The sequence below is a fragment of the Rhagoletis pomonella genome, unplaced genomic scaffold (assembly GCF_013731165.1).
Source record: "Rhagoletis pomonella isolate Grant_MI unplaced genomic scaffold, Rhpom_1.0 Rhpom_scaffold_00006, whole genome shotgun sequence".
NCBI classification, from domain to species: domain Eukaryota; kingdom Metazoa; phylum Arthropoda; class Insecta; order Diptera; family Tephritidae; genus Rhagoletis; species Rhagoletis pomonella.
In genome coordinates, this window is record NW_023458560.1 from 46,663,214 (window position 1) to 46,683,458 (window position 20,245).

Sequence of the window (20,245 nt, forward strand, 5' to 3'; positions counted from 1 at the left end):
GAAAGGCAATCCCTGCAAAAATCGCGACTACTCCATACATGCATGTAAAGAGTCCTCCCGAAGGACCAGGGAGTACTCCAAAATTAACCACAATTCATATAAAAAATATGATCCAATTAACATTGCGATGTCCTAGGGCAGGACCATACACTCCATCTCTGCATTATATCAGAGTAGCACAAAACTACTCCCAACATCCCTGCAAAAATCGTTGGACCAGTAGTCTATTTGTGGTATATTGGAGTACTTACAAAAGTGCTCCTCTGTCATGCTGTAGCGGACCAACTCGTGTCTCTGCACCAGCTTATTGTTACCCGATCACTGCTCGTGTTTTAACGATATGTGATTGAAGTTAAGCATTTGAAGGTACATTTGCATGTCTGGCTGTAGAGATGCTAGCTGTTAGTTCTTAGCTCCCAGCATGTTCGGGTTCGAATGTCGTCAGAGGCAACATGTAATTTTTAATTTTTGTTTCTGGTTTTTATTAATTTCAAAAAAAGCATCTGCGAAGTGAAGAACAAAAGCGTGTACAAACGAAAAAATATAACGATAATGTCATTGGAGTATGTTGGGAGTAGTTTTGTGCTACTCTGATGTAATGCAGAGATGGAGTATATGGTCCTGCCCTAGGACATCGCAATGTTAATTGGATCATATTTTTTATATGAATTGTGGTTAATTTTGGAGTACTCCTTGGTCCTTCGGGAGTACTCTTTACATGCATGCAGGGAGTAGTCGCGATTTTTGCAGGGATACTCCAATGACATTATCGTTATATTATTTCGTCGTCTGTTTCAGCTAAGGGGAGGCTGAGGAAGTGTGCGACTTCTACAGGGTCTGTCCATAAGGACAGGGGAGTCAGCTGGGTGGGTACTTAGGGCATGTGAAGAGGTGCCGAGAGTCATGTGGAGACTTTCCACATGCCGGGAATTGGTTGGGCACATCCTCATTAATTCTGCTCAGGTATGATGAGTTAAGCCAGAGCGAAGTTGGGCTATTGTGGTGCGGGTCTCCCGAGGCAGACAAAGTTCCGTCCCGTCCACGTCCGGTGGTTGTGTGCCCAGAACGGCATTCACAGGGCGGGAGTCTACATAACTCGAGACTGATTCCCAGGGGCTGTCCATAGGGACAGGGGCGTTAGCTGCGTGGGGTTCACAGGGCATGTGAAGAGGTGCCGGGAGTCATGTGGCGACTCTCCACAGGCCGGGCCTTGGTTGGGCACATCCTCATTGATTCTACTCAAGTAGGAGTTTAGCCTGCTGCAATAGCCTAAACGAAGTTGGGCTATTGTAGTGCGGTTCTCCCGAGGCAGACAAAGTTCTGTCCCGTCCACGTCCGGTAGTTGTGTGCCTAGAACGGCATTCACAGGGCGGGAGTCTACATAACTTGACACTGATTCCCTGTGAATGCCGTTCAAAGCCTGTCGGTAAGTTGATGGGTCCAGAGGTTGTTTTATAAACCTCTGGACTTCGTCCGTCAGTTCGTAAAGATGCCTAATGACGTGCCTTGGCGAGGGATCTTACGCGAGCAGTTGTCCGTTGGGATGGCCACGTCTGTGGCTCCCAGCAAGAAACAGCTTGCTGAGCATTATGTTAAGCTCCCTGACTGGGAGCATCTGGGCCTCGTCATGTAGGTGGTGTTGGGGCGTCATCAGGAGGCATCCGGTCGCTGTTCGTAATGCCGTGTTTTGGCAGATCTGTAGCTTCATCCACTGCGTCCTGCTAGTCCCCGGCGAACGTCGTCGTTTGCTTTGGTTGTGTGCGTTCTCATATACAACAGTATGTTTGAATTTTTACAGCGAACATTCGCAGCGAAAAATTCGCCGTTCGTCGGCATTGTGTTTCAGCGGATATACTGATCCGATCTAAATTAAAAAAAAAAATTAAATTCAACAAAGAGTAAATAAAAGTTGAATTACACTATTGTATTCAAAGTTTGAAAGTACTTTTACTCAGGACAGCGCCTAATTTTTATACATAACATATTATATTTGGATGCTGTAGCACACTCGATCATTCGTAAGCACAAACATATCGTATATTTATGTATACCTCATATGTATTTATAATAGCATAGAATTGAAAATTTTATTTTGATCAAGTAATTTTTAAGCAATTATCGTTAATTTCTTCATAATCCGATTATCGTATTTAAAGCAAATTAATATGGCACCACCTGTGAGGTAACACCTTCTCCTTAAAAAAAGATTTATAGAAATCGGTTAACGTGGCCTAAAGTTATGCGGTAACATACATAAAAAAAAAATTCCGACGAATTGATAACCTCGTTTTTGTAAAGTCGGTTAAAAAGAGACAAAACACCTGCATATCGTTTTGACGTTTCTATTGTTAATTTAGATATACCTTGGCTTTGAGTGTTTTCTTTTTGTTTTTGTAATGAAACTGAAGTGAATATTCCTTATCAGATTTATATCCTGATTGTTCGTGAACGAGCTAGCGAACTAGTGTATTAAATCGGAAAAACTGGGCAGCACGGCTATTTACCGACAATTTTTGTCGTCTACTTATTTCAGCACGAAGAGGACGGCGACAAACCTTTACGACCGCTTTATTGTGGTTAAGTTTAAAATAACTGTTTTTTTTGTTATTACCACCTAGATAGAACTTGTTCTTTTTTGAACGTAAATAGCTAAAACTGTTAATAAATCGGCGCAGATAAAAATCATATCTGTATTTGTAATGTGTATGCATGTATGTACATACATATGTATACAATTGTCAAATTTATAGTTTTGAGAGTTGAGATTCCAGAAACTTTACTTCTGAAATAGAAAAAATTGCAGCCTCGAATTAATTTGTTACGGAAATAACAATGTTGTTTCTAGGTAAACCTCGCCCTGGTCGAAAAAACATGTTGTTGTTGTAACAGTATACACATTTCAAGATTTTTTGGGGAATGATCCTGGAGTGACAGTCCTTGGGCAGATTTGATTCTAGGACGTTCAACGATGGAAAATTAGATTGAGAATGGCTTATTTCAACTAGTGATATCGCCATTAGAAATACGCGCGAGGAAAATTTTAAACATGGTTTAATTAAATTTTTTTTTTAATAAAAATTCTAGTATGCGATTACAAAATGCTACTGTTGGATTCAAATTTAGTTACATGCGTGACTGTGTGATTACGTGATTTGACCTTGATTCATGTTACTCACGCTCATGCATGGGTTTGTAAAATTTTCTCAAACTTCATATCACGTGCGTATCCCTAATTTGGATTTCATAGGAATAAATGTTGTTGTAAAGAGTACAAACCCTTCTTCAAAAACTTGTGGAGAATCTGCTAAGTGGCAGTGTTTGACCAATAATAAAATTTCGTCATTTCGATAAGCCGACTGTCATGGAAACGAAACTAAATCGAGCCATTTTATTATGAAAACGATTTTTTGAGGACACACAAATATAACGTGCAAAAAAAGTTCTCAGTCGGAGCCCGCAAAAGGAAGCTATTATTGAAAAAAAATTGAACATCATGAACTGCTCGAAGCTGACTAAAATATTTATTCTGTGTACAATCTATGGCCAACTAATGCGAATGAAACTGGCGAATGTAAACAAATGTCCAGAAGAATTGATAAACTAGAAAGGCATTGCCTTTAGTGATTGAGCAAAAATTGAGAGAGATTGGCTGGAAACTTTTGATGCCATTAGCTTATGCGCTATACTACCATCTTACGTTTATTTCAAAACAATTTTACTAAATTATTGTTTGCTCTTAAATTTATGATGTAAGCGAAATATATAAGTTATTTCCTAGTTTTTAACTACTTCGTTCCATAAGATATGCGCATGTCTATGATATGCGATTTTTATGATTACATGCCCACAAATGCATGTGCATATATCAATGTGTTATGTTTTATTTTAGTTAAATTATCAAATTAGTTAGTATGTAATATGTAAAGGAAGAGAGCATAGTATAACAGACGTTCACAAACCACAACCCAGTTACTTATCTCTGTATGATATAAGAAGTACATACCGCGTATTAGATTAGCGTGGGCGCAAACATACATACTTATTTAGTATCGACTAAAAACCAACACCCAATTGTTTTTTATTAGTATACATAAACTTCCACAATATTAATACAAGTTTTACGTATTTATATATCTTTCTCAATAATAGGTCTATAATCTCGTTTGTGCAACAAGATTTGTGCTCCCAAGATTTTTTGTACAATAATTAACTAAATTTGCGACTAAATGTAAAGATTGTTCTCGAAAGTATTTAAATACATATATGTAGGCGTTGTACAATTAAGATTTAAATTTTTGATGTTGCTTTCAGTTTGTGCAATTTGCACTTTTGCTTTAGCTCACACTTATAATACACATACATACATATGTATGTAGTCTATGTAAGTATGTATGTACAAACGAAACTACTGAATACAATATACGTTACAGTACATTCATAGTAGCGAGTTAGCATTATTTGATACTCATTTATAAACTATTGAACAATGCAAATATGTATAAGTATGTATTTTTAACAATTTTTGCATATTAAATATTCATTATTTATTTCTATTAAAAATTGACTCATTCCCACATTACTCAGGCAAAAGCACACATTGTGCTTCTCGAATTTGAGCTTATTTATTGTTTTGGTTGCTTTCATTGTCATTCAAGTGGTATTATTTATATAATTTTATCGGCATATGCATATACTTTGAGCGAAAAGGAATTTGGGCACTATGTGCCGAAAAGCAAAAAAATATTGCAATTAGCCGCAAACAGCTTTCAACGTTTTTAGTAAATTTATTCTTTTTTGCTTGCCAAAATTTTTGGTACATGCGGCGGACTAGAAGAATAATGACACACTAAACGCTAACGCTTGTTGTTGTATATTACTAGCATTTGTAGATTAAGTGTAATTTATTAGTAGCAGTAATAGTAGTGGAAAGTGGTAATGGTGGTAGTATTACGAAAATTTTGTTGGTATTAGCTATTACTCATAGGCATAGTACGTTTTTACATACATACTACAGCAACAACAACAAAATCGGTTGCTTCGTTTGAGAAGAACAAGTAATGCAAAAAATAATTTCATGCTTTACCTCCAGTTTTATGCAGCGTTGTTGCTTTCTCGCGCAATCCGGCCGGCAAGCTGAACGGCGCCGAACCGAAAGGATCCTCGGGTATATGCGGTACAACGGTGTTTACGCCAACGCCACCCCCACCAGCACCAACTGTAACCGCGCTAGCGACAGCGCCTGTTTGGCCAAATGTGGGCGGTTGTGCTTGCTGCTGTTGCGGCAGTGGCGGTGCCGGCATAGCCACGCCATAACCTTCAGTCGGTGTTAAAGTGGAAGTTGTAGATGCGGACTTCGCAGTAATGCCTTAAAAAAAAAACAAAAGAAATACAATTAAATAAATGAAAATGCTATTTTTGGAGTGCTTTCTCGCGCCATCATCATAGCATACTCACTTCCTTGACTGCCACGTTGTCGTATCTTATCAAATTCTGCTTCGAATATATGATCTTCGGTCATTTGTCCGAATGGTTGCTCTTCAAATGGATTCCATGCCTCAATACGTTGCTCCATTGAACTGCCAGTGCCACTGGCTCTGGCTTGATTTGTGGTGCCTGCGCCATCAACGGCGACATTGGCGCTTGGCACGACTTGACTGCTACAGCTGGTGTCCATGTTGCAACGCAACACTTGAGCGCTTGTCAGTTCAGCATTCGATATGGATGCCGACATGACGGCGGCACCTTGTCCCTGCATATGCAGCCATTGTGTTGCTGGTAGAAAGAGTCCCGGATTTGAGCCACCATAATTCGTGCCAGAATTGGCCATTGCATTGACCAGCATACTGTCGTCACCACCAGCGCCACCGCCGCCGCCACTGGCATCACTGGAATGGGGCGCACGACTTTTAACTGAATGATCATAGGGCGCCAAAAATTGTGAAGTCTCATTGGCGAAGGTTCTAAGTTTGGTTGAGGCGTGTATCCGAAAAATGGGTGCGAGCATTTTGTAGGGGTGAAGAGGGAGCACAGCAATAGATGAAGAATGATGTGTGTATGGAAATAAGAAGAATTAAATGACGTTAAAATTTAAACATAAAATATGCAAATAGGATAGTGGCGAAAGGAGTGGAACAGTTAGGTGCGCATAGCTCTTGGGAACACAGAGTGCACGTAACGGTAACGGAATTAAACAATGTAACGTTCGAATGTGTGCCGTAAAACTCTTGCTCAGCTGTTGTACGTAAAATATATCGTGTATATAAAACCGGGAATGAATTAACATATTAAAAAAAGAAGAACTTTAAGTGATTTTTACTCTATTCTAAATTGACTTGATTTCTAAATTCCTTCTTTTGAAGCGTTGCACTCTAGGTTTTGAACGTAAAATTTCCTAACTCATATATATTCTTGGAAAACAAGTTTGGGATTCGAATTTGTATAGCTTTTTTGTGCTTTTGAATTGTCACAAATTAATAAACAATCAAATCTGAATATTTTCGAACTCAAAACTCTATTTTCGAAATCCAAATTCCGGATATTAATTTATATTACTTTGAAATACTACATGAAATCTGATAAATTTATAATTTATGATTAATAAGTTTCGAACACCAGACCATGTTTTGGAAATGTTTTTCAGAGTTTTTGAATTTTAAAACATTAATAAGCTAACTCTTATTTTAGGATTTCCCATAAATTTTTAATAATTTTTAAAACTAAAGTAGCATTCTTTTAATATAACCATTTTTTTTTTCGAAAATAAAGGTATTTAAAAAAAGCATTAACGGGACGTATTGTAGTGCTGGAGCTATCCGTATATTCGGATATCCTTTCGCATATTTGTGTATGCAGATAAAATCCAGATATCCAGTTAATATCCGTTAATTTTGCTATCCGGATATTTTAAATAACATATTCGAATATCCAGATTATCCAGATATTCAAAAAATCCGGTAATAATTCCCAGCCCTAGCGTATTGCTGTTTTCGTACCACTAAAAAGTGTTGCAATTTTTTATTCAAAATTTCGATTTGTGAGAAAACAGGAATATTTATTTCTTTTGGGTTTAACGGGTACTATACTTTTTAAATTAACTAAAATCTCAAAATTTTAACTTAAACTTAAATAGATATTAAGCCGAAAAATTCGTCCAATCCCCATTCATGCCCCAAAGTTTAGAAGAACTCATCTCCTGACTACATGGGGCCAAAACTCTTCGCTCGTCCTCTTGAAGCGACCGCACTCTCAAGGGATAGGTGTAATGGTATCGCTTTAGCTGAGTCGCAAAGGGACCGACATCATTTGACCAGATACCTAAGAGATGGCATCTAAGTTTGCAGTGCAGTTATGTAGGCTAAATCGCGGCCTGTAAGCATTTGGTTTCCAAAGTCCTGTGGTGCTTTGCCAGTGTCGTTCTCTCATTCCTATTACATATTTCTTTCTTTAGCTCATCCCTGACCGCTTTTGGACCGAATGCAAGGAATGATCCAGGCCCTGAGGAGGTGAGGTCGCTGCATTGTTCCTCTCTCTATGTCCGTGTGGCCTGCTACGCAAAATAATTGAGTGTCAAGAGTCCTCGGAAGCCTTATGTATCTCAAAAAACTTAAGGAGTAGAGACGATTTAATCTCAAAGGATAAAATAACCTTAGGGAAAGGACTAAGTGGATCTGGCATCCAAGCTTTTCGATAATCCTAGATGATACGACTTTTTTACCAAAGTAATCTCCTGCAAAGTTTAAAAGAGTTCGCTTGACTGTGAGATGGTCCAACCATGTTAGATTGTTCCTCTAATGCATACACAGCAAGGATGAATTGTAACGTTAATTTTAGCGTTTACCAAAAAAAGCAATCGTTTCTGTCGAAACGATTCAGTTGTTTATGGTTTAGGTAATTATCAAAATAATTATATTTTGGTTTTTAACGAAAAGAAATTCAATCGTTAATGCTGAAGCTGTAGCATGCATTTAGGTGCTAGGTGTTAATAGTGAGCTGGCAATGGCATACAACAACAACTTTCCGTTGATTTATTTTGTTTCGATGTTAACGATTGATGATTGATTTCGTTTCAACGTTAACGATTGAGTTTTGTTTCGTTAGTTCAGCTCTGAAACGAAACGAAAATATTTTACGAAAGGGGCTAATGGCCGTCTTAGAAGGGTTGATGTTAAGACCCACCCACTCTAGCTCGCCAGCGTTTCGTTAAGTTTATACGTCTTTACTGCTGATGCTATCTATCCCAGATGCTATGTAGCGCTCCCATGAGTCTAACACCCATGCGATAGGCCACTGGGAGAATACCTTTTTGCCAGTTTCCAGACTGATGACTTTGTCTCTCGTTTAATGGGAGTGGCATTAACAAAATGAAGTGAAATCAAGCCCAGTACGCCCTTCTCTTCCAGCATGTACCATTAGCTGTGCTAACTGCTTGTTTCTATATGTCCGCTTGCGAAGACTTTCTGAAGCAGATTGGCCGATTCAAGCAGGGCTTAGTAGTGTGCCACTAAAACAACAAAAAAACATCGAACCAGTCTCATCAGGGTTATGAAACGACTCCCGAGAATCGCTTGAACTCGAATTATAATATTATATAGGAAAAACATGTTTATATATTTTTTTATATTATTATTTATAGTCCCTTTCATAAATTAGATCGCGATAATTGGCATTATTGCATTCATTAAATACTAATTTAAAGTTTTTGAAAGGTCATATCTAGATTCCAAATAAATGTGTGGTAGAAACTTTTTAAGGTTATGATATTTAAATGAAAAGTAAAATGAAATTTTAGATAACAGGTTTAATTAAGTTCTCGTATGTATGCATGTTAAAGAAATTTCAGGACAAATGACAAATTTCGAAAACTAAATAAAAAAACCTTTCTAACTAAGCTCTTTTAAAAAATATAAACTTTTAATTTAGAAAAATTAACTCAGCAACAATAAATAATGACTCCACAAAATTCTCAGACGATTTAGAAATTCGTTGACTATTCACTCATGTGTTCTTTTTCATTGAAAATAGCTGACCTTAATTAGCACACATAGCCAAAGTGAGGGCATCGCACATTTCAAACAAACAAAAAAAAATCCAAAAAAAAAACATTGCATTAAGTCAGTAAAGTCACATAGTATGCACATACATTGGCAAGACATGTATGTATGTATGTATGTAAATCGCAAAAAACATAAAACGAGAAAGAGCAGAGGAAAAGAAAACGTACAGAAGAGACACACACAAATCGATACAAGCATAGAAACATTCAATTCAATAAAATAGAACGAAAAAATCTTACTTATTAAAAGCTGACGTATCGCTAACATTGCGTCGATGTCCAGAGCTACCACTCACGCTCACACTCGATCCCATGCCCGACGAAACGGTCAGCATACTACTCTTTGTGGGCGTACTGCCGATTGCTTGATGTGCTGATAAACTACTCGCTGCTATATTATCCAAACCGTCTCCTATGCCAACACCAATACCAACACCACTGCTGCAGGCCACCGTATCCAATGCAGTAGTATTCTTCAACGACACCGACGATGGTGCATTCTCACTAAATGGATCTGGATATACGGACGACTCGAAGAGGCTATTCAATACCTCGGGAGGCGGCTGTTGTGTCACAATTGTAGCGGCGGCAGCAGCAGCGGCAGAAGAAGCAGTGTTGCTGCTAACTTGGCTCACGGTTTGTGATTGTGTTAGTGTTGTTGGTGCTGGTACTGATAGTGTTGCTGCAGCAGTGGGTGCTGCAGCTACCACGGCGGCAGGTGCAGGTGCAGGTGCGGGTGCGGTCGTAATGTTGGCAGCGCCGGAAGCAGACACTGCTGTTGCTGTTTGTGGTGTTGGAGGTGGCGGCACAACTGGTGGCGCCAATTGTGGAAAATTCGCTTGAAATTGTTCAACCACTGGTTGTTGTGGTTGTGGCGATGTTATATTATTACGCGACGATGGACTTGGAGGCAAGCCAAGACCGAGCGGATTTGGACCATGCACCGCGGAGGAGCCTTTAGGACGTTGACGTGGCGCCACACTTGTGCCCGACTCCACAATGGGTACACTTTGCGGTTTAGACGTTTTTGAGGCGGCTACGGTGGCAGAAATGCGTTTCGCTTCGGACTCGTACGGTGGTACGACGAGTTGGTCGTAGTTTGGTGGTGGAGATTTCTGGAATTTTAGAAAGTTGTTAGTTGATATTTTGAAAATATACATATGTGCGTAAGACGGTATGTACTATATTGTTTAAAAATAATACTTATTAAAGAGTGGCACTTCGTGGTGACAAAAATGTACACAAATAATCCACCCAGCTCTGAAAACAGTCTGCCGGAAAAGATAGCTTTAGGGAATGAGGTAGGTGTTTTCAAAAAAATAACGGAATTGTCAATTTTAAGACATTTAAGCGCCTTCGGTATTCAGTGAAAAATGAACTTGACTACCTCTATCTTAATTTGAATCTGAAACCGCTGCAGCTTTCGAAAATTCACTCTAAATATTAATATAACCGATTAGAGAGGGAAAGAAGAAGGAAGAGAGAGATGTGGAGAAGTCGGAATGGTCCTGAAACTTTACCGCTGGTGTGAGTTAGCTTCGGAAAAGCGTAAGGCCCTTGTCCAATTGAACGAAGCGCGAGGAGTGCAAAGCTCACGTTCCCACGACAGTCTGGTCTACGTAACCGGAACGACCCAGAGTTATATCTGGCCAAGACTATCCCTAGAGCAACACTCATGAGATCATACGCTGAAGACTCTGTTAGATATTGAAGTCTGTCAATGGAATTTTGCTAAAAACTAAACGGTTATCTCTCAGATAGAAATTCTCACCAAAGTAGACAGCTGCAACAAAGGCTTCAAATCGTTCACCGGCAGCATCATGACCAAATACACAAAAACGCTTTAGAAATATATTTACAAGCCAATTGACTATTAGGACCAGTGGCTGATGCTACAAATATGTCACAACACAGAACTCCGGACAGCTAAGGGATACGTTCATGTCGCTAACATATTATCTACCTATCGAGACCCAAATACTTTCCATAAGAAAATATAATATAATGACAAGCAGTCAGCTCCTCGTTGGAACTACATACATTCTACATATGGGCAATTAATGGCATTAAACAGAGTGACTCTCACCACCTTCACAAACTCTTGCCAGTGAATGGCGTCATCGGGGTTCTATCACTAGCCAGTACAGAGAGGAGCCTCGCGGTGCCCGCATTATTTTGGCTCAACTACAGTCTGGTTATTGTAGTATGTTAAATTCCTTCCTATTTAGACTCCCACATTTGAAGGTTTTAATAAGACAAGGCCATTTCAAAACTTCTGTGGCAAATATAGAGAGTTCGTCCGACACTGCAAAGTTAAGGAAACTCATATTTATAGATGCCATCGAACGGGCAGCTATTAAAACTGATGACGGGTCGTCGACCCAGAACAGCAAACGGGCCTCAGATGTGTTATTTAATGTCAACTTCCCAATAGGAGTCCCAGAGTCGCAGCCCACACTGACGGAAACCGAGGTCACTGAGGGGTTGGATAAGCAACATTTTAGCCTGCAGAAAAATCTCGTTGCAATAGGGCCTAAATGAGGAGGAGTGTAATCACAATTTCTTAGGACGCTCGCGGTTTTTATACCACTGATGAAAGTAGAAGGAGGTGCAGCTATGCGGACGAATTTTCAGTCATAGTCAGCGCCAAATGTCTGATGGACCTCAAGTATATGGCGAAACAGACGCTGTTGAATGCCATCAACGACTGCGCTACAGAAGTGAGACTGAGCGTTAACGTGGAAGAAAATAGGAGGGACGATGATTCGATGCACATTTTTCACGGACGGTTTCAATGTGGAAGAAGGGGTTTCTGCGGTTTACTGCTCTAACCCAAAAGATTTGCAGATTATTTAAGCTAGCAGACCCCGAGTAGGATCTTTCAAGCAGAATTTTTGGCCTTAAGGAATGCGGAAGAGATATTGTACGAAGTAAATCCGCCGAGCCATTGGATAAATTTTCACATTCACAGTCAGTCAGCCATTTAGGCTCTACTTTCATACATTTCCTATTCGAAGACCGTCAAAGATTGTAAGAAGGCAATGGCTGAGATAGGCATGGCAAAAATCATTCGCCTATTTTGAGTTCCAGGACACAAAGGAGTTGACTATAAAGATGCCCAACTAGTGACGGACGCACCAATTCCTGTAACCTCAGCATTGAAATACAACTAATTTTATATAATTACCGGCAAATAAACAAGCCTAAAAGTATGGAAAACAGCTGAACAGAAGTTTGATTATTCTACTCCCGAATTTTGAGTAAACAATTGTTTGTTGCTCTTTCACGCTACAGCTGGACTGATTTGATTAAAATTCGGGACACGATAGCTTCTAACCTGCAGTCAGATTCCAAAATTTGCTATCGCTAATTTTGATCGCCAAAAATCTCCAAAAGAATGCCAGGCGCCCCTAAAAACACGCAACGTCTAGTTCCATGCCTCCCCTACTGCCAGATTTGGCTGATTGCACATTGCATGCAATGCCGGTTCTGCCTCGAGGCCGATGAAACTTCGGAGCATATTCTCTGTAACTGTCCGGCATTAGCCAGACAAAGACTGATTTACTTTAAATCTTCGTTGGTCGAACCCTTTGTTATAAGGAATTCGTCTCTGCCTCGAGGCCGATGAAACTTCGGAGCATATTCTCTGTAACTGTCCAGCTTTAGCCAGACAAAGACTGATTTACTTTAGATCTTCGTTGGTCGAACTCTTTGTTATAAGGAATTCGTCTACCAAGGCCCTTTTAGGATTCATAAGGGAAGCCGAAGGTATCTTGGCCACATTGGGTTAGGGACTCCTTTATAGAGATACAAAAGATCTTTTAGGTCGCGGTGTCTCTGTTCTATTACACCCAGTAAATTAACTAACTAACCAACTAACATACTTTAGGCACTACTGCTTTTCATTTAGATAATTTTAGCGACGAAAATTTACGAAAAAATATTTCATTCAATTTTGCTTTTAGCAAATACGTACATTTCAATACACGGATGTATATATGTAGAAAAATTCAGTCTTAAAATACTATATCACATAATTTAGCTCAATCTTTAGTTAGCTACTCATTAGCGCCCGTAATGAAATATTTTTTCATATTCTCAAAAAGAATAATTTTCCACGTTCGGTCGTAAAAAGCTCTTATACATAGAAAATGAACGTTCTACATCCACAGAAGTAATTGGAGCATGCTTAAAAGCGACCAGTTCGCTTGGAGTATATTCATTTTGTAAAACACAATTTCCTTAATTTTTTTAAATCCTTGATTTTATTTCCAAAAATTTCTCTGAAATAAAATTGTTACTAAAAATTGCCTTCTAATCGTTTACAGAGTGGCCCGGAAACATAAAGAACCAACACTTTTATGTTTCCCAATAGATTTTGCACTACATCGAAAATAAATGATAGCCGTGTTCACACTAACCTCTGTACTTCGTCATAAGGAGTTTTACGTGTATTTTGTTTGTGTAAAACTGCCAACTAACAAATCTACAAAATTAAATATCCGTAAAAGTACCAACTAGAGAAATATGCACAGATTTGCAGATTTGAAAAGTTTTCCGTCCAGCGCCAATATAATGCAAAATATGTACTAAAAAATGCAAAAAATGCGAAATATGCAAAAATATGCATTTATGACTAAAATATGCAAAATATGCAAAAACATTTGAATGCCATTTTTAAGATAATCTCATGATTCGCGTAGATACTTTATTCTATTTCGCTTTACCTAAGTCCAAGAAAACCATGTATTTGCATAGATTTCCATGCCCTATTTATCATATATTTAAACATTCTTAAATAGGGCTGCCACTTGTTTAAAAAATTAAATTCAAGTTTATTAATTATGTAAATGAGGTAATACAATGTGGATGGAAAAATAAACGCGTTGAAGAAATATTTATTCGAAAATATTTTAAAGGAGGTTGCCACTTATTAAAAAGTCAAATTAAATTGTATTAATAAGTAAAATAAAGTGTTGCAATATGGGTATCAAACGAAGTAGTTTTACTTAAAATCATTAAGATTTATTTAAAAATTATATTTAATTATGATTGCCACCTTTTAAAAATTCAAATTAAATTTAATCTGTTTAATTAAATATGTATGTATTACAACATGGATGTCAATCGAATGAAGTTTAAGAAGGCCTTGTTGCCACCTGGTTAAAAGTCAAATTGCATTTACTTACTAAGTTAAAGAAAATATAACAATTCGGATGCCAAATTAAAGAAATTTAAGAAAGCTTATTTAGATTATTTAAATTAAACATTAACATTTATTAATTAAAAAACAAAAAACAAACAAGGCTTTACTTCAAACATATTTTTAAGAGGGCCGACGCGCTTTAAAGTCAAATTCAATTTTGTTAAAAAGTGAAACGAATCCGAGGCCGATTAAAGTTTAAGAAAATAACTTTTGGAAGGCAGGTTTGCCACCTTTTAAAAAAATATATCAAAGTACATATTGCCAACTCCAACGCATCAAAAAAAAAAGGAGACAAAAGAGTGAAATTATTGACTTTTTAACGGATGGCTTCATAAAAGTGTTAATTCTTTCTATATTCAAAAAAAAAAAAAAAAAAAAAAAATTGTGTCGTTGTGTCGTTGTGTTAATGAAATACTTTAGAGAAAATAAATAAGGTTTTGATGACCCATGAAAAAGGGGTGTGTATTTTTTTAAGTTCAAAGCTAGCTAAGACTCGAAAAATCAAAGGATAAATAAAATAAAGGAAAAATCGATTGTTTCATGTTAAATTAAATATTTCATTTACTTTAATAAGAAATATGCATTTTTTTAAATACATTTATTACATTAATCGCGTTCACTACAATCGACGCACAATGTACATAAATAGAGAAAACAAAGCTAGACAGGGTAATATGATAAGCATTCATATGTAAGTATATGAATCGGAATATGTCAGCATTTTCGATGCAATTCGGGTCGTCCAAAAGAGCTCTGTTGAACTGCATCAAATTTTCCATATCGGAAAAATGCTGACTTATTCCCATTGGTAATTATCCGATTAATTTAAAGTACTAGCTTGTCCTCACCCAGGTCGCAGAGTGTATGAAGTTTCTGCGTGATACATTAGGTGCAATTTAGTTCAATAAAATTTAGCCTTTCCAAAATTTTCTCTTTAATAAAATTTCTTCATACTCCTTCGTTTGACACCAATATAGCAGAATATCAGTTAAACTTTTACTAAATTTTGTGAACTATTTTAAACACGTGGCAACCCCATTTGAAATTATTTTTAGAGTTAAGATTTTTTAAACCGCTTTCGACTGGTTTGGGCGAATTCACTTATTCAAGCAAGTGACAAACTTCTTTAAAATATTTTGGTCAGTAATCTTTCTTAAAGCTATTTCGTTTGCAAAATGTCTTTTTTCTAATCCAGTTAATGAAATTTACTTTTTAAAACAGGTGGCAACCCTCCTAAAAAAATATTTTGCAATGAACTCTCTTAACCCCTTTGCCATTTGACACCCGTATTGCGATATCTTATTAATCCTATTAATTTAATTTAACTTTTTAAACAGGTGGCAACTCTCTTTAAACATAGTAATGAACCTTCTCCACGCCGAAAGGAGATACAATGGGACTATGGCCCGAAATTAATGAATTTAACTCTAGTAATAAATCGATTTTAAATATTTAGTATCTGTATGAAATATATCAATATCCGCAAAGTTAGTTTGGCGTCCACTGGACCTAGTGTACCCATTACAGGTTAATTAAAAAACCTCCATCTATGTAGCTATAACTTACGTGCAAATTTTGTACTGCATTCTCCTTGCCAGCCAATCGGAATGCCAGCTCGCACACTTGCCAGATATTCGGTCGTTTATCCATATCGGGCTCAAGCATATATTTAATCAATTGATGCATGCCTTTAGAGTATTTGGAATTATCTGGTATGGAAAATTGACAATTTTGTATGGCCAACGTACTTTCGCCGAAGGGCAAATTGAAGAAGCACAATTTATAGAGCATACAACCCAGTGCCCAAATATCCCCCTTAGTCGTAATGCTTTTACCCGAATATAGATCGATCATTTCGGGCGCACGATACGATAGTGTTGTGAATTTTTGTATTTCCTCTTCGACGAGAGGGACGCCATGTTGCTGCGGATTTAGTATTTTTGCGGTGGCTGAGCCAAAATCGCAAAGTACAAAATTACCAGCATCATTTTGTAGTATATTCTCTACTTTCAAATCTCTATGGATGATGGGCGTCTGACAGTAGTGTAAACGTGACACTGCTTCTGAAATATCACAGAATATGGTGAGAACTTCCTGCTCATTGAAGCCAACTTGCAAACTGTTAAGGACAAATGTATTAAAAAAAAAAAAAACATAATTATTATATGATTATTACATTATATGGTTATATGTATGTATGTAGCAACAAATTTGATTATATATTTATTAGTTAGTACTTACCGTGCATTCATCATGGCCAGCATGTGCTGCTTGCAGTAGGGCATGAGCAATAGTACTTCGCAGACACCGTTGCCAGCGTGCGTAATGCTTGAGTCCACATAGCCTATAATATTCTTATGACCACTCAGATTGCTCTAGAGGAAGAAGAAGAAGGTTGAAAGAGAAGCACAAACACACACACACACACAAATTAGCTCAGTGTTGAGAGAACTAAATGATGTGGTGTTGAGGAAAAAAAGTTTCACATAGCCTAAATTTCACATATTTTAATATTTATATGCAGCAAAAACAAAAGCAAAAAACTAACTAATGAAATATTTAATAATTTAAGCGGCACGAAAGCACGAAATGCCAGCCATGACAATGGCCTGGCCTGCACTGGCACCGGCACCGGCACCGTTCCGGCACAGTCAATGGCTAGTACCTAGACAACAAAATTTTTGCAGCTGACGTGTTTGCCAGCACCCATCGCACTTACAGCAATCTGAATTTCCCTTTTGGCCACGTTCAAGTCGTGCTCGTTATTCACATACATACGCTTGAGCGCATATTTTGTATTGCCTGTGTTGGCTTTAGCGAGGAAGACCATGGCAAAACCACCTGCAATGAAAGAGGGTAAGAAGAGTGGTTGAATATAAAAAGTTCAGACTTAAATGCAAAAAAAATAGATGAATAAAACAAAACACAGTTAGGAATTCTACATATCTAAAAACCGTTCCTAGTTGAGTATCATACTTTGTTTAGGAAATTGATTAACGATCCACAAGTTAGGCAAACCTAATTAGTACTTAGCACATTCAACTTAATTAAATAGTTAAGAAAGTACCCAAAAGCAATTTAGCGCCCAAGTAGTTCGCAATTATCTCGTTTTGTCTCATTCAGGCGCCCAATTTACTAGGGCGAAAAAAAAAGAAAACGCTATAAGAACTTATTTGAATTAGTATGGCGAATGCACAACCACCGACGAGGTACATATGTAGTTGGCCAGGCTAGTTTTGATTGTTCCCTATATTCTACGCTTTCTGAGCAAACAAAGTACCCGAACTTGGCCTACGCGATAGCTGACTGGACGTATAAGTACGGTGACCATTCGTGCTGATTTTGGCGGGACAGTCCTGAGTTTAAGAAAATTGTCCCGCTGAATATTTATTAAAAGTCGGGACGTAAAAGTGTCCCGATTTTTTTATATTTGAACCGATTAAGGCCCGATTTTCACTGTTTTCTTAATTAATTAATTAATAAGAGTCTCCCTGTACTCTGGGCTAAAAAAAACTTTTCGTGCAAACGTGGCAGCACTGTCGTTATCACAAAGATCCTAGAATATTAGGGAGCCTCAAACATAGCCAGCATCATTATTTTCTATGATCTTTGGTTATGTTTTATTCTGTCAAGCCGGTACTCTCGCTATATTGGAGTCTATCATTCCTCTCTAAATTAAAAAAAGGAGGTTATCAATTCGTCAGAATACGAGACACACAGAAACAGAAATTATCTTTTTTGACGAGATTACTTTTCAATCACAAAAATGTCCTATATCTCCAGAGCTAAGTATTAAAGTATTAAACGGTTTTAAAAAGTTTCTCTCGCGATGGGGATTCAATCCCCACGCGATCAAATTCAATTTTTCGATAAAAGGGCAAAAAAATTTCGAATACTATCTTAACACTGGCTTTGCTTTGTGCGCGCGACATAGTAAGAAAAAAAGATAAATTGAAAATATTCATCAAATCGCACATGGGTTTGCTAAGCTTTCGTTTTCCATTGAGAAACGGTAACCATTTTAGCTAAGCACATTATTGGAAAAGTTCTCTATTTGAAAAGCAAAAGAAATTGGCTGTGCAATGGTTATCAAATCGACTTATCCAAAAAACTTGTCAATTATTCATTTTTTGATAAGTTGATAAGTTTTTTTTTATGATAAGTAAAAAGGTCAACACTTATCAACTTTACTTTTCAATAAAAAGCTTATCCAAAAGTTGTAAAGTGATAAGTGATAAGTCGTTGGTGCAATTGGGCCCTGATCATAATGAAGTGCAAATGTCTGGAAATGGAATATTTTGTTTTCAACAGGATTCTTTCTCGACAAGTAAAGCTAGAAATTCGAAAAGTTGGTAAAAAAGAACTTTTTTCCCAGGGTTTATCTCAGCGGAAAAATGGTCCCAAGCTTCTTTATACTTAAACCCATCGCATTAGAGAGTTAGAAATAAAGCTACCCACATCGTAATTCAAAAAACCAAGTGCGACAGTTATTATTTTACACGCAGTACAATCACTTGTCTGTTTGGGCCAATACGAAAGAATTTCGCAGATTGGCAATCTGCGAAGTTATCCCGGTTATTTGGTCCTTCCACTGTATCCGTGGGGGCCCTTTCTTTCGTTGTTCGCCCATGGGTGCGGAGTCGGAAGATAACTTCCCGGAGTATCATTATCATTTTGTTTTCATACGTTAGGCTTTATCCATTTCATTATAAAGCTTATAAAGTTCGTAATTACATCTTTTTGGAGCCATTTCAATTTTTTGGTAAAAGTAACTTCCCTTTTTTGTACAATTAAAAAACTGGAATGACGGTTTTACTGTACTAGATAGAAATGTCAAATTTCAAAAAACATCGATGCATCAACACATCAACTATTTATACATCGAGTGGAAAATTTTCGATGCATCGAAGCAAAACATCGATATTTTTCCGACATCCCTAACTAGAATTAATATGTTACATATCAGTTAAGTTGAGATCGAAAAGTTAACTCAATATTATGGCATGCATGACCAGACTCAACCACAATTGCTGCTAATAATGGCATGCATACATTCTTAGATACATATGTACATACACTCTTACATACATACTTATGCACACATCATTAAATTACAATTCAATTAAAAGAAACTATAGTTAGTCAATGCTGCGACAAATGATTGTCGAATCGCTTGGTCATATGCAATAAAAAAAGCGTACTTAGATATAACGGTATTACTCATCCCTCGGAAGAAATTAAGTGCATATGTATATACATATATGAATGCACCCATTTTACGCGTAGTAGGTATGTCTGTAAATACGTATGCAACTTGGCACTATTGAGTTACTATTTACGTAGCAAAGTATTTACGTCTTTGTGTCAATAGCAAAGTAATCGATAATTGTGGCATGTTGTGAGTAGCAAATAAAACAGAAATGCTTAAAAAAAAAAAAAAAAATACATATGTACCTACACACTCGCTCGGATGCACTTTGTGGCCTGTGGCATGGAGCTAAGACTTTCGAGGGGAGCCAAAGGCACACTTCAAGGGAAATGCGCTGAAAATACCTTTGAGAATTCAAGCGGATTTGCTGAATGGAGGTTGTAATGAAGCCAATTCAAAGCATTGAAGTATAAATATGCGCACTTCAGGAAGCTTACGAATGAATTGTCTAGTTCACATCTTAAAGTTAAACAGGTACGAGTATTTTTGCATAAATTTTAGCCGGCAAATCACACGCTTGCTATTTGTATGAATTCTCATAACTTGTCAAATCGCCTTTGTGCAGACCAAAAAAATTTGCAAACAAGGATCCCCTCAAGGAAATAATGGGAGGAGGATTAGGTCCTGAGCTCGTATTCTGACTCAACAGCCATCTACACTGATGGCTCCTAGTTGGGTCTGAAGGTAGTCACTCAGCCTTAGTTTTCGTCTGCCAGATCTATGTAGTGTTTTCCAGGCTGAAATAACAGCAATAAATGAAGCTGCAAGTTGGCTGATC

The 20,245-nt window shown here is 37.5% G+C and overlaps 1 protein-coding gene across 1 annotated transcript in view; it reads right to left on the reverse strand.

The window, feature by feature from the left end:
• Positions 1 to 17,107, reverse strand: part of LOC118740831 (platelet binding protein GspB) — a 32,248-nt gene extending 15,141 nt beyond the window's left edge. The window contains exons 1-6 of the mRNA XM_036472547.1: positions 16,978 to 17,107; positions 16,500 to 16,633; positions 15,825 to 16,377; positions 9,293 to 10,167; positions 5,455 to 5,960; positions 5,084 to 5,365 (exon numbers count right to left, since the gene is read on the reverse strand). Of these exons, the coding sequence (XP_036328440.1) occupies positions 5,084 to 5,365; positions 5,455 to 5,960; positions 9,293 to 10,167; positions 15,825 to 16,377; positions 16,500 to 16,633; positions 16,978 to 17,088 (2,461 nt within the window). The 5' untranslated portion in view covers positions 17,089 to 17,107. The remainder of the gene's footprint in view (positions 1 to 5,083; positions 5,366 to 5,454; positions 5,961 to 9,292; positions 10,168 to 15,824; positions 16,378 to 16,499; positions 16,634 to 16,977) is intronic.
• Between the last annotated feature and the right edge of the window lie 3,138 nt (positions 17,108 to 20,245).